The following is a 13,516-nucleotide window of genomic DNA, read 5'->3' as shown; positions in this document are numbered from 1 at the left end:
CGCCAAGCTAATTCGAAACACAGCAATATATGAGAGTCCACGGAGAGAACTTTCCAATTTACCCCGTGTTTCCATATGATTCCGGTTAAATTGTCATTGTCTCGAATCGGCGACTGGCCCGGTTGATAACTTACAATAGGACTTCTATGGGAACAAGATGTGACGTCCGCAAATATAATCTCCGCGGTGGATATCGAGCTCATTTAACCCAATACAGCATCTTATGATATACACCCAGATATGCTGCTTCGATATTCCTTGAATACGGGCCCGGATAAATCGACCATACGTATTTGCCGAGCCTTCATCCGACATGAGGGGTTCTGCATTTAAGCCTTCGAATCCAGTCCAGGGTGGAGAAAGAAACATATTGAGCGCCCATGCAAGTTCCTGGACACAGAAATTACTTCAAATTCAGACCCACGTGTTTAATTTGAGATCAGAATGTTGACATCTTCGCTGCTTCTGCTTGCCTCATTCGGCAGCTTCGTCCAGTCCGCTACCTTGGAGGAGCTCTATCTCCAAAATGCGCCCTCTTCCCCACGACCCTATGTCATTCCGCATTACGCAAACTCGCATGCCGTCACCGTTGGGGATCAGCTGTACCGCTTCACAGTGACTGGCCCTTCTTCAGATAATGCGTTCACTCTGATGAGCACCAACGCCCCATCCAGCGGAGCACTGGGTGTGTTCCCGCACATGCACCAGAAGCATTCTGAGAATTTCTTCAATTTGAAGGGCCGGTTCCAGCTCTGGGCGCAGAAGGGCAAAAAGGAGCAACAAGCTCGCCTGTTGACAGCGGGTGACTATGGGTCGGTCCCTAGGAACACGACCCACACCTTCCAGATTCTAGACCCTGACACCGAAATGGTTGGCATCATTGTTCCTGGCGGCTTTGAGTAAATTTGCGTGTACCAAATTCGCTCAAACTTGACTAACCTGAGAAGGGAACTCTTCTATGCCATTGGAACCAATTATACCTCGGCCACCGATACCCCTTTTGTTCCCGCTGTTTCCAATGGCACTTCGTCACCCGACCCCGGTATGATGCCTGCTTTGCAGAAGTTCGACGTCTACGCCCAGCTTGACTTCGAGCCCCGTCGCGATCTGGTCAACGGCAGCGCTCCTGATGACTCGAAGTGGCACGCTGGTGATGATGCTCTCCGTGGCTCTGGCAAGCCATACTTTGTTGCGAATGGATACGGTCCCAAGTACCTGAGCTCCAAGTATGGGTACCAGGTCATCCAGCCTCTGGTCACTAAGCAGTCCCAGGATGCCAACTACACTCTTTCGACCATCTCGCTCAGTCGCCAGACCAAGACGAATACGCCCACATATATATTGCTTGGAGCTGCTGCTTTTGAGGTTGTGGAGGGCGTGCTCATGATTCAGATTGGAGATTACCCTGTGGCGGCCTTGTACACCGGCGATGTGGCTTTCATCCCGGTTGGTGTGGCTTTCAAGTATTATACCGAGGTGGCCTTCACCAAAGTGCTGTATGTTAGCAGCGGTAGCAATGGTGTGGATTCGCAGTTGATCAGGGGTGGGAAGAAGTGGAAATTTGCTACTTTCCCGAGATACTAAGTGATACTTACTACAGGGGTAGCGCCTCCTTTGTTTATGTGCTATGCTTATAATTGAAAGGTTGATAAAATGCAGACCTGCATGTAAGATGATTAAGAGAAGATTCCCTTCTGATCCCTGCATTTCAGTACATTGCGTCTGACTCACGCTTCCAATAGGAATATCATAAACCCAGCCTTGACCTAGCGGCTTTCCCTACAGTCGACCCCACTGCATACACCCAAGATTACCCCTCGACAACAACCAACTCAAAAAGAAGGCCAAAATGTCTACCCCAAACCCTCTAGTCTTAGAGCTTGCAACTCTTAAAGATCTCCCCGCCATTACCGAGCTATGGTTCACCGTGTTCAGCGATCCCGGCATGCGCAAGCTATTTCCAGATACGCCAGGGACACGCGAATGGTTCACTAAAGCCAACCACATCGACATGCTCACAAAGCCATATCAAAAATATGTCAAAATCATTGACCCCGATACCAAAGATGCGCAAGGGCACCCACGGATAGTCGCATACGCGAAATGGGACTTGGCCATGCCCAACGAGCGCGGGGCTAGGTTCCCGCCTTGGCACGGAGACATGCCTCGTCAAGATTGCGATGTTTTCTTTGGGGGGCTGGAGAAAGAGCGCAAGCGTGTGATGGGCGATCGGAAGCATTACTGTAAGTCTGCTTTTCAACTAGCGGCAACCTGTTGTGTGACTGTGCCTTTGTTGACGCCCTGGATAGACCTTGATATGCTCGGTACGCATCCCGACTACCGCTGTCGCGGGGCCGGCTCTATGCTTGTTCGCTGGGGGTGTGAAATTGCGGACCGTGAGAGCGTTGGAGCATATATCGATGCTAGTAAGGCCGGTGTCCCGCTGTATGCGAAACATGGGTTTGTCGATCGCAGTGACCCCGCTGGACCAAGTGATGTGGCCCCGATGGCTCGAGGATAGATCTGCTATGTCATCGGCCGAGTATACCCCATGGAGTTGCGACTGTTTTGAATTATACACAGGAGTAGTCAAAATGAAACATTGACGACTTATTGCAAACATAGCTCTATATTTCCTGTTTGCGCGGTGGATCCAATGACGATATGATTCTTCCATTCACTGAACAGCGTGATGGCTCTGCTGGATTCGAAAACAAAAGATCTCTCGGCCCCTCACCATTACGGGCATACTCCGTACTCCGTACTCACCGGCCGAAAGCTCTATCATACATGTATCACATTAAAAATAGCTCTATCCATAATCTTTACGCAAAGATCGCAGTTGCCAAGATGACAAAGGACGATTTTCATCTCCTTCCAAGGGGCCTAAGGTATTTTCCCCTCAAGCACCTCGGCTCATCCCCGCGAATCCAGCAATAGCCGGTCAGTGAACGGCACATGGGCAATATATCTCATGGGCAGGCTGCCGATAGCTAAAATTAACTCTGTCGTGTCGCCCCGGAGGATGCAAGATTCTTGGCTATCAACACAAACGGCCTATCACGGATGATCCCACTGAATTGTGGATAAGTTCTTAAAATGGTAGAGATGTGCGTCGGCAGGGATCAAGTGCAGAAGTTGGCCTTGATAATCAGCACCGCAGCCTAATCCCTGTTGATTTTCCAGGACCCCAATTTCGAGATTACAACATACAATTATACTGAGTATGGAGTACTCGGACATCCAGTGTTACAGGAAATTAATCCAACATGAGACATGATTCCCTGACGCTAGGGTGAAGATCCCCTGCATCAAGTCCAAACAGACGTTAAGTGGCTTTTGCACGGATGTAACTCGCCAATTACCAAGCATCGTGGCCTCGACCAATGTCGCCTCTGACGCTTAATCAACGCCAAGACATCCCCCCTGCACTATCCCTTTACGTACTTTTTGTTTACTTGAGGTTCATCCGAAGATTCCGATTCAAATCCGACTCAGTTTTTCAATAATCAGCTTACATCCTTTAGTCTGTTTTCTAGCTAGCGGGGGAAATGATGACCCGATGCCGATACCCTGCATATGGGCCCAATACGCCAGTATTCCCATGGAGGCGAGCTAGCGGTCATTTCGGAGCAAAGCATGCATATTGTCTCTCTGTTCTTCTCCTTGGCTCGTGGAGACGGTCAACAACTGCCCCACTATATGTGAAAGATGATTCGATCGCATCACACTGTTGGTCTCGGCCGTTGTGCTGAAATAATCAACCGGCTCCTGGTTGGAGAATGGCCAACCCATGCCTGATAAACCGTACCTGGATTATGCGTCATCCCATTCTTATGAAGCTTCCCATTGGCTTTCTGCATAAAGTCTACTAGGTGGGTTTAATTCCCTGCTCGGAATCGGATTTTAACCGGAGTATAAAGTGAGCCCCGGATCTTTCATCTTTTGATGTTTGAATCTTGCGCAATTTAATTCAAGTTGAGCTTTTTATCAAAAGTTATATCATTTAACTGTCGCAATGCACGTGCTTGCCCTCGTTACGGGCCTTGCTAGCATTGCCAATGCTGCCTGTCCTTATATGACTGGTGAGGCCGGCGACAATCCCCACATCGAGCGCCGAGGTGACGGAGATGCTGCTGCCAACACTGAAGAATTTCTCTCCCAATTCTACCTCAAGGACCAAGACGTCTATCTGACCTCTGACGTTGGCGGCCCGATTGAGGATCAAAACAGTCTCAGCGCAGGAGAGCGTGGAGCGACCCTGCTCGAGGATTTCATTTTCCGTCAGAAGATCCAACGCTTCGATCATGAACGAGTATGTTTTCTGCATTTTAATTGAAGTTCTAAAGCTCATATATGTTTTTTTTTTTTCAAGGTACCGGAACGCGCCGTTCACGCTCGAGGCGCCGGCGCCCACGGAACTTTCACCTCCTACGGCGACTGGTCCAACATAACTGCCGCATCTTTCCTTTCTGCCAAGGGCAAACAAACCCCGATGTTTACGCGCTTCTCCACGGTTGCTGGTAGTCGTGGAAGTGCAGATACCGCGCGAGACGTTCATGGCTTTGCGACTCGCTTCTATACTGATGAAGGAAACTTTGGTGCGGCGGACCCCTTTCTGATAAACAAAAATCACAACTGATTTGGATCTAGATATTGTTGGAAACAATGTCCCGGTTTTCTTTATCCAGGATGCCATCCTGTTCCCCGATCTCATTCACGCCGTCAAGCCTCGCGGCGACAACGAGATCCCCCAAGCTGCTACCGCGCACGACTCGGCTTGGGACTTCTTCAGTCAGCAGCCTAGTGCACTTCACACCCTTCTTTGGGCAATGGCTGGCCACGGTATTCCTCGTTCGTTCCGTCACGTTGATGGATTTGGTGTGCACACCTTCCGTCTGGTTACCGACGATGGAAAGACTAAGCTTGTCAAATTCCACTGGAAGGGATTGCAGGGCAAGGCTAGCTTTGTGTGGGAGGAAGCGCAGCAGACCGCTGGTAAAAATGCGGACTTTATGCGTCAGGATCTTTTCGAATCTATTGAAGCTGGACGTTTCCCCGAATGGGAGGTATGTAATAACCGCATCTTCGTCGCAATTATTACTAATTATTCCTTAGCTCGGTGTTCAAATCATGGAGGAAGAGGACCAGCTTCGATTTGGATTCGATCTTTTGGATCCCACCAAGATTGTGCCGGAAGAACTCGTTCCTGTCACGAAGCTCGGCAAGATGCAACTGAACCGAAACCCTTTGAACTACTTCGCTGAAACAGAGCAAGTCATGGTACATCTCGACCCTTGACCCATCATTACTCACGAATAATACTAATTTATTAGTTCCAACCGGGTCATATCGTCCGCGGCGTCGACTTCACCGAAGACCCCCTCCTCCAAGGCCGTCTCTTCTCCTACCTAGACACCCAACTCAACCGCCACGGCGGTCCCAATTTCGAGCAGCTCCCCATCAACCGTCCCCGCGCACCAATTCACAACAACAACCGCGACGGAGCAGGTACGTACCTACCACGATCCCAACCCCACTCCAGGCCCCCTTTCTAACAATCCCAGGCCAAATGTTCATCCCCCTAAACCCCAACGCCTACTCCCCCAACACGGAAAACAAGGGCTCCCCAAAACAAGCCAACCAAACCGTCGGCAAGGGCTTCTTCACAGCCCCAGATCGCAAAGCAAGCGGCAAGCTCCAACGCACCGTCAGCTCAACCTTCGAAGACGTCTGGTCTCAGCCACGACTATTCTGGAACTCGCTCGTAGCAGCCGAGAAGCAATTCGTCGTCGACGCAATGCGATTCGAGACCTCCAACGTCAAGAGCAACGTCGTCCGCAACAACGTAATCATCCAACTAAACCGCATCAGCAATGACCTTGCCACGCGCGTCGCGAAGGCCATTGGCGTTGATGCGCCGAAGCCAGATGACTCTTTCTACCACGACAATACGACCGCGCATATCGGTGCCTTTGGACAGAAACTCGCCAAATTGGATGGGTTGAAGGTTGGACTTCTTGCGTCTGTTGATAGTCCCGCTTCTATTGCGCAAGGCGCGAAGTTGCAATCTGCTCTTTCGTCTGCGGGCGTTGATGTCGTTGTTGTTGCTGAGAGAATGGCGGAGGATGTTGACCAGACTTATTCGGCATCTGATGCGGTGCAGTTTGATGCTATTGTTGTTGCAGACGGAGCGGAAGGTCTGTTTGGATCCAAGTCTTTCACTAGCGTACCCAGCAAGGCTTCCGGCGCGTCGTCTTTGTATCCCGCTGGTCGGCCTTTGGATATTCTGATCGATGCTTTCCGGTTCGGGAAGACTGTTGGTGCGTTGGGTAAGGGCTCTGCTGCTTTAAAGTCCGGGCTCGTTTCTGAGGACCGTGAGGGTGTGTATACTGCTTCCAGCGCTGGGGATGCCTTTGCCAAGGATATCAAGGAGGGACTTCGAACCTTTAAGTTCTTGGATCGGTTTGCGATTGATGAATAGCGGATATCCGTTATGTTATGGCTGTATGTATGGATATATCAAATTTAAATAGGTTTGGTTTTGTTTAACTTGTCACAATTTATAACTCGAACTTTACACTTAGGAGCACATTCTATTTGTAGGCTGCACTCAATAAATTTGTATTGAGAAAGTGCCAGTAGAAGAATGAAGTAGGAATGAAGACTATTTACAAGAGTCTTTTCGCTGAATTCTTTGGGGAAAATCTAGGGGAACTCTAGAGCTAGAGCAAGTCCATCACCCTCTAAAGCTAGAAAAGAAATCTACCTACGCCGCCGCATAACGGCATCCCTATCCGATAGGGCTGCTGCAGCACGCAATTTCATCTTCCTATTGACAGGTTTGGTGCCCGAAGGAGCGCGAGTCTTTTCCTGTCCGAGAATAGTCCACTCGGCAACAGTCGCGCCAGTTCCATTCTTGGCCTCCACATCAGCAGAATCAAGTGCTTGGTTTCCCACAATAAGAAGAGACGCATAGCGTGCTGCTGGTACGGGAGATGATAAAGTCACATTTGTTGTGTTTCCGGTAGGGATAGCAATGATATCGAGGTTTGTGGTCTCAGAGTCGTATGGATTCGATTGAATGATGTTTGTCAGGCTGTGGACAACTTTGTAGTCTGCGGCCGGGGCGGAAAGTGCCATCGCAGGATCTTCCAGTGTCTTGTTGTGGAATATCACTGTGGCATTGACTGGGGGTGCATGCGCCCAATCAAAGTAGAAGCCTGATACCATAGCACCGGCCTCGTCTTCTAAGGAGACTGTCACAGAGTTCACCTTGGCTGCCAATGAGGGCTGCCATTTTGTCGAGGCTGCGCCGTCTACTGCGGAAATAGGGAATTGGCCAGGTTCAAATGCATCCGAAGAGGAAACAGCCTGGCACTGTACCAGATTACCTGCCACAGTGTTCTCCGATCCACTCTGTCGGTTAGGAATGACAACAGAGCCCTTGAGAGGGAGATGATAAATGATGGCATTGACTTCTGGGCCAGAGTGAATGGTGATTGTTTTGTTCGCGAATCGCTGGTCAGCAGTTTCCAGTGGGGCGGTCCCGGTGGCATGGCTGATAGTCGTGTGTGTGTGGTTTGACCACGCCGAGATGGGCCACCCCCGCCAGTAGAAGGTACGATACTTCAGGTATGGAATCTGAGGAGGCAAATTCGGATCCACGTGAAGGATATCATCTGCTAGGAGTCGCAATCCAAGATAACCATAGATGGCAACCTGATTAGAACCGCCGTGACCAGTCAGAAATGGATACGCCGGGTGCGTGCCTCCATTGATGGTAGCGTCATCCACCATCTGCTCCGACAGTTGGAAGAACGGCGCGCGGGTATAAGGCTTGTACGAGTACTGCGCATATGTATATGATGAGCAGCCAGAAGGCGCCATTTCATTTGCAACGACAGAAAAGATAGCCCAGGTCATGGCAGGGCCATCAGGAGACTGTTTGCCTGCGTACTAGGTCTAGTTAGTTTTGGCGTTTCCTTTTCTCGGTAGTCAATACTCACGTAGTCCAGATCATTCAGTGAATTTTGGCTGGTGTAGTTGGCAGTATAGCCCAGGGGATACGTGACCATGACCACATCAGCTTGCTTGACCACAGCGCTTCCATTCATGGTGGTAAACTCCAAAGTCACCTCGTTTTCACGAAGCACCAATACATTGTCGGCCATTTGATCCCAGGTGGCGTTTTCTTCGAGTCCAAATTGCTGACGGAAAGCGTTGGCTTGTCGGAGGGTCTCGGCCATGAGCGGCATTGTGTAGCCACCTGCATCAACGTGGTTGGCATACTCATCCTACTTTAGGTTAGTTTTGGATGCTGAGATACATAGGGCGCCAAACTTACAGGGTCGGTCATGTTGGTCAATGTCCAATAAGACCCGTTTCGAACCATCAGGTCCGCATATAGAGTAGCCGCCGAATCGTAGATCGGGAAATGTTCTTCTTTGAATAGTTTTGTATTGCCACTTGTAACCCATTGGTTAACCAAGGAAATTCCGATGTCTCCGTTCAGGTGATACTGGTAGTCCCAGCAAGCACCAGTGGCAGTACAGTTACCAAAACGGCCACTGGTCCAGGGGAAGATTGCAGCTGATGGACTGAAACGTGTCTGGTTCTGAGAGCCAGTGAAAGCAGTCTTGATATTCTCTTGTGCTTGGGCGTACTTGGCCACACGGAAATTTGTGAAGCGCTCGGATGCCTCTGGATGAGAGGCAACAAGACCAGGCTGCATCCATACATCTGAATCCCAGAAGACTTGGCCACCATAGGAGTCAGAGGTTAAGCCACCAACTGAGATACTGTCCACATTTACTGGTGCTCCCGCGGCTTCCTTGACTCCATTCTTGCCAACAGTATTCTGTAGCAAGTAGTAAGTGTTGGCCACGGAGATTACTGCAGAATCAATGATGTGGCTATCGGCAGGCAATGTCCCATTGGGGAAGGCGTAGTGGTCAACCGAAGCTTCAGGCATAACATTTTCCCATTCGACGATGTGGGCTCGAAGAGAGTTGGTGTAGCCATTGCTCATCGCGGCGAAAGCAGCCTCCTTGGCTGTTTGTTTCGGATCCGCAAAGGCATCTGTAGAGGCAGCTCCGACATATTTGATGACGCGAACTACCTGACCAGGCTTGAATTTCACATCCACGGATTGCGCAATGGACGATTTGTTAGAGTGAACATATGGCTTGTCGGACACAATCTTGCGCGAAGAGAGGTCCACATTTGGTGACCCAGTGAGGTTTGTGTAGACATAAGCTGTGACATTAGGAATACCATTCGGCCGTACTGCCGAGAAGATTGCACCATTGTCTTCGCCAGTCTCCACAAAGTCGGTGCGCACCGCAGAAGCTCCATCGATGACATTAACGATGGTCGCATCCAACCCCATGGTCGGGATAATCTCCATTTCGACTACGGCCTGATTGACGTACAGCTTGTGAGCGAGAAGTCGATAGGTAATCTGGTACGATCCCTTCTTGCCACGAGGCGTCCATTTGTAAGACCAGACCAAGATGCCCGCTTTGAAGTCGTATGTGGTTCGGAAATTGGAGACGGTCTTGTTGTCGACCTTTGCATCCAAATAGGTATCATCACCAAGATCCAAGATGATTCCCGCCCAGTGGGGAACACCACTGATCACACTGTCATCTCCATACTGGGACAACCAGGGAAAGTTGCTGCCATTTGTAGTAGGCTGAGAATCAAAGAACCCACTGACTGTTGCAAAGGTCTGGCGCCTAGAAAAAAGTGGCCAGCCGTTGGTGTCATCGGGACTATCAATCTCAAAGAAAGGACCAGCACTAGCAACATTAATACCCAAATATCCGTTCGCCACGGATCCCCGAGATTGAAAGCGACCCTGTTCCAAGTTGGTTGTGCTCAGAAGCCACTTGTCTTCGTCCCAGGTCACGCCATCAAAGCCGGTCTGGTACACATTTTTGCTGAAGTTCGTTGTCGAGTTAGAGCCTGTGTGTTCTCTCAGGCATCTTGTGATACGACTTTCAGGAGAGCCGCTGACAAGATTCAGAAGTAGCGGTAATACCGCGCACGTGAAGGACTAAGTAGAATGTCAGACGATTGAAAAACGCAACAAAGGTACAAAACTACCAACCTTGAACTGCATGTCGCAGTTACACCACTTCGCCAACCAGATCAAATTCTCGAATAAATCACCTAAAATCAAGTTGAATGAGAAGAAGCGACCGGCACTATACATGGGGAAGGGAGGAAGGCGAGTTTTAAGGAAAGATGAAGATTTCAGGGCGCTTTCCTAACTCAGCAACAAATGAGATGATCCAGACACAATAATTTCAAAATCGCTCAGAATAGCTATGAACGGCAAAATGTGGGGAAATACAGTTGGTTCTCAGTTGATTATACGAGTTCTAGTCATATGTGGAGGCCTGGCATCAGCCAAGGGGGGAAAATGTCGTACGAGGCTTACACTATGTAAACCGGGTGTCCTGCAACCGGACCCCCAGAGAACCGGGAAATGCGGGGGGGGCAGCCACAAACATGACAGTATATATGAAGTATTATTGGCTTGTATTGGTTAGGAAGACCGAAAGCTTGGTCTCCATCGGCTTCACGGCCAAGACCTGCCCGGGTTAAGACCGGCTCGTCCCAGATCGTCATCGGCACAGGGTGCGAGGGGGATTTTGTGGGGAAGTTGGGGGTTACATTTAGTAAATTGTCCGAAAAAAATCACGTTTGGGGATTCAGTGAGAGGGTAGATCAGAGTATTAGAGTGATTATTATTGGAACTTCAGAAGAGATGATGGTTCAAAGGATCAAAGGTTGAAGTCCAAGTGTGGTGGGATATATCGATGCCTCAGGTGTCTATTTATCAAACACAATGAGCAGACGGCAAAAAAATGCGGAAACAAAAGCATACTTGGTGCAAGAGGCTTTTCTATGTATAATCTTTTGACTCACATCTTCTCCATTTTAGGTGATAGCTTGAATATACCTAGGTATTAATATGTGCTTAAGTTATTTGACTTCATTTCATAGGTCATCTCAGATCATACTTGTGCCCGGTCCCCAGCGGATCAACCCTTCTCTGCACATGATTTCCAGTATCTACATTTTGGAACAAAATAGAAGGCTGAGCCTTGTCAAAAAAGCGCAGGAATGGGGTTGAAGCGCGAGTCAATCGTTTTGGATGTCATCTCAAGCAAGCTGACAGCAATTCTCGCTCGATATTTTCCGTGGTCATTCATTCATTGCTATTCACATGGGCGTGTCCATGGTGCGAACTCTCGCGTCGTAACTAACGCTTGGTCAAACGGGTTTGGACTCATGACGGGTCTTATCTGCCACGCCGGTGATTCTCAAGTTTGTTCTTCCTCTTCTTCTTCGTCGTCGTCGTCGTCGTCGTCGTCGTCGTCCTCGTCGTTCTCGTCCTCGGAAATTTCGCCAAGGGCACTAGGCGCAGCAGGCGAGGACTCCCTCTGTTCTGGGACGGCGTTGCTTGGCCTGGAGTGCACAGTGAGCGCTCTCTCACCCACGAATCTATCACCGGGCCAGTCCTTTTTACACACGGGGCATTTCTCTGTTTGTTGCATGCGGAAGAAGTTGCGCATGCAATGGTCATGGAGCCGACCATTGCATCCATGGTCCTCGCAGCGTTGGCCCTAAAGTGTCTCGGTCAGGTCTGTTTCATACTCACTAGGGATTAAGTATACTTACCACAGTGATGATATCTTTACAGGCAGCACAAAACTTGATCCGCTCTATGGGTCGGTCATCGACGTCGTTATACGTCAAGATCAACCAGCCCCGCAACTCCATCAGCGCTCGTGGTGTGAGGCTGAGGTAGCCCTTCCGGCTCTTCTGCAGCCAGCCCTCTTCAATCAAGTGGATAATCATGGTTTCTGCCTGGGTCATGCGCAATGACTGTACCGCTGCGGTCTGGGTCTGTGTTGAATCGTTGCTCGTAGATTGCCGTTCGCTAGATGGAGCCTTATGTAGTTGAACGGCTTGCATCTGCGAAGCCACCATTCCTTCGCACACTCGTGTATTATTTGTGACAAACATGTAGTCAAGCAAGCGCTTGAGAAATGCAATCTCGTCTGGAGAATAAGTGGTCGCGAGTTGTGTCAAAGCATCGCTCGTAGTATTTACAAGCGCATACACTCGCTTGGGTGGTATTGTTGAGCCATCTGGCTGGGCCGGTTGGAGGACTTGTGGCAGTGAGCTTCTGATTTCGAGGTCGAATGGTGACACGGCGGTGTTGGCGGCCGAGATAAAGTCGGAGAATTGGTCTTCCCCGACCTCCTCAGGTTCCACTGTTCGCCCCTCTGCTCGATAATTTCAAAGTAAGCAACTACCGCCAGCCCGAAATGTGGATTAAACAGGAGTCAAGTACCAGATATTGTTAATATCGCAGCTAGAATGGGCTGCGCATCTTCAAAGGTCATGGACGAGCGTGCCATGAACGCCTGGAGAAAAGCACGATTGCTGTCGTCGTATTCGGGCATATTTGCTACGATAACTTCTGGTCTGGGGGTTTCGGAGTTCGCAATATCATTGAGTTCGAGGTCCTTTGTGCCAACGAAGCTCTGGCTTTGACGCGATTCGACGCGCTCGCGTGGCTGTAGATGAAAGAAAGATAAGAACTGCCGATAAGGAAGCTTAGTAAATTTGTTGATTCCTGAGGCATTCTATTTCTATCAACCTTCGAAAAAACGAAGAGAAAACTATGTAGGAAACTCGGTTTCTATTCCTAGACAGACTGGGTAAAGATCCAGGAAAAAGGATGTTTGAATTATCAGGCATCTCAACAATAAGTTGATGCCTCGGACATCCACCCTTGAACAGCCCTATGTAGTATCGTCCAACTTAGCTATATAGGTATATCTATAATACAGTTCGAGCATATACTCCGATATTGGAAGCTTCTGTCACTTATGTAGGGCTAACAGCATGATTATACAAACCTACGGACCAAAGTGAAACTGCGCCAGCTGACTCTGTGTGTTCCTACCTCCATGAAGCTTGAGATACATTGAATCAGGACTCTTTTTCTAGAGTATAAGACCCTAACTATGATTAAACTACGTGGTACATATGATCGTGTTTCTAATGACTTGGACACTATAGCCCTAAATATGCTGTCGAGATCATCATAGCTAGCATCAGCGTGGGATCTGGGCTAGTAGGGACTTCCAAGAGATCTATGGCTGCGGGAATGAGCACTGCAAAGTCAATCGAATCCAGTTCTGACAGTTCCGGCTTGTCGACCTCTCCTGGTACAATTGCGGGCGGTGTTGTTAGCGACGTTGTAGGCGCCGGTGCTATTAGAGCCTGTGGCATCTTCTTACTTTGGAAGAGGAAGTCGCGCCAGCAAGTTGGATTGGATGATTTAAGGAAGGTGCTATCAAAGTCTGTTCCAAAAGTCCAGCCTCTTCGTTGCGAAGCTACCATCGCCAGATTATGGAAGCACCATTGTGTGTAATAGCGTGGTGTACCAAAAACAGACGTATCGGGTATGTACAATCCATGGAATTAT

At 49.3% G+C, this 13,516-nt stretch overlaps 6 protein-coding genes across 6 annotated transcripts; 3 read left to right on the top strand and 3 right to left on the bottom strand.

The window, feature by feature from the left end:
• Positions 1-444: 444 nt before the first annotated feature.
• N7447_000220 (cupin domain-containing protein) lies at positions 445-1,584 on the top strand (the record flags this gene model as incomplete). Its single annotated transcript, XM_057224496.1, has 2 exons — positions 445-899; positions 948-1,584. 2 exons carry the CDS (start codon positions 445-447, stop codon positions 1,582-1,584), a joined length of 1,092 nt encoding a protein of 363 aa, XP_057088512.1.
• Positions 1,585-1,849: 265 nt separating this feature from the next.
• On the top strand, positions 1,850-2,521 carry N7447_000219 (uncharacterized protein; the record flags this gene model as incomplete). Its single annotated transcript, XM_057224495.1, has 2 exons — positions 1,850-2,243; positions 2,310-2,521. The coding sequence occupies 2 exons, from the start codon at positions 1,850-1,852 to the stop codon at positions 2,519-2,521; spliced, it is 606 nt and encodes a 201-aa protein (XP_057088511.1).
• A 1,497-nt stretch (positions 2,522-4,018) lies between these two features.
• On the top strand, positions 4,019-6,484 carry cat1 (catalase catB; the record flags this gene model as incomplete). The annotated part of the gene is made up of 6 exons (XM_057224494.1): positions 4,019-4,315; positions 4,376-4,601; positions 4,654-5,069; positions 5,119-5,283; positions 5,337-5,511; positions 5,568-6,484. 6 exons carry the CDS (start codon positions 4,019-4,021, stop codon positions 6,482-6,484), a joined length of 2,196 nt encoding a protein of 731 aa, XP_057088510.1.
• Positions 6,485-6,765: 281 nt separating this feature from the next.
• treA (alpha,alpha-trehalase treA) lies at positions 6,766-10,219 on the bottom strand (the record flags this gene model as incomplete). The annotated part of the gene is made up of 4 exons (XM_057224493.1): positions 6,766-7,959; positions 8,010-8,297; positions 8,348-10,060; positions 10,115-10,219. The coding sequence occupies 4 exons, from the start codon at positions 10,217-10,219 to the stop codon at positions 6,766-6,768; spliced, it is 3,300 nt and encodes a 1,099-aa protein (XP_057088509.1).
• Positions 10,220-11,336: 1,117 nt separating this feature from the next.
• N7447_000216 (non-structural maintenance of chromosomes element 1 family protein) lies at positions 11,337-12,485 on the bottom strand (the record flags this gene model as incomplete). The annotated part of the gene is made up of 3 exons (XM_057224492.1): positions 11,337-11,639; positions 11,695-12,305; positions 12,374-12,485. 3 exons carry the CDS (start codon positions 12,483-12,485, stop codon positions 11,337-11,339), a joined length of 1,026 nt encoding a protein of 341 aa, XP_057088508.1.
• Positions 12,486-13,101: 616 nt separating this feature from the next.
• On the bottom strand, positions 13,102-13,431 carry N7447_000215 (uncharacterized protein; the record flags this gene model as incomplete). The annotated part of the gene is made up of 1 exon (XM_057224491.1): positions 13,102-13,431. One exon carries the CDS (start codon positions 13,429-13,431, stop codon positions 13,102-13,104), a length of 330 nt encoding a protein of 109 aa, XP_057088507.1.
• Positions 13,432-13,516: the final 85 nt, after the last annotated feature.

The sequence above is a fragment of the Penicillium robsamsonii genome (genome assembly GCF_028829455.1).
Source record: "Penicillium robsamsonii strain IBT 29466 chromosome Unknown utg000001l_segment0_segment0, whole genome shotgun sequence".
NCBI classification, from domain to species: Eukaryota; Fungi; Ascomycota; class Eurotiomycetes; order Eurotiales; family Aspergillaceae; genus Penicillium; species Penicillium robsamsonii.
Note: the sequence above shows the minus strand (reverse complement) of the source record. Positions and strands in the feature narration are given on the sequence as shown.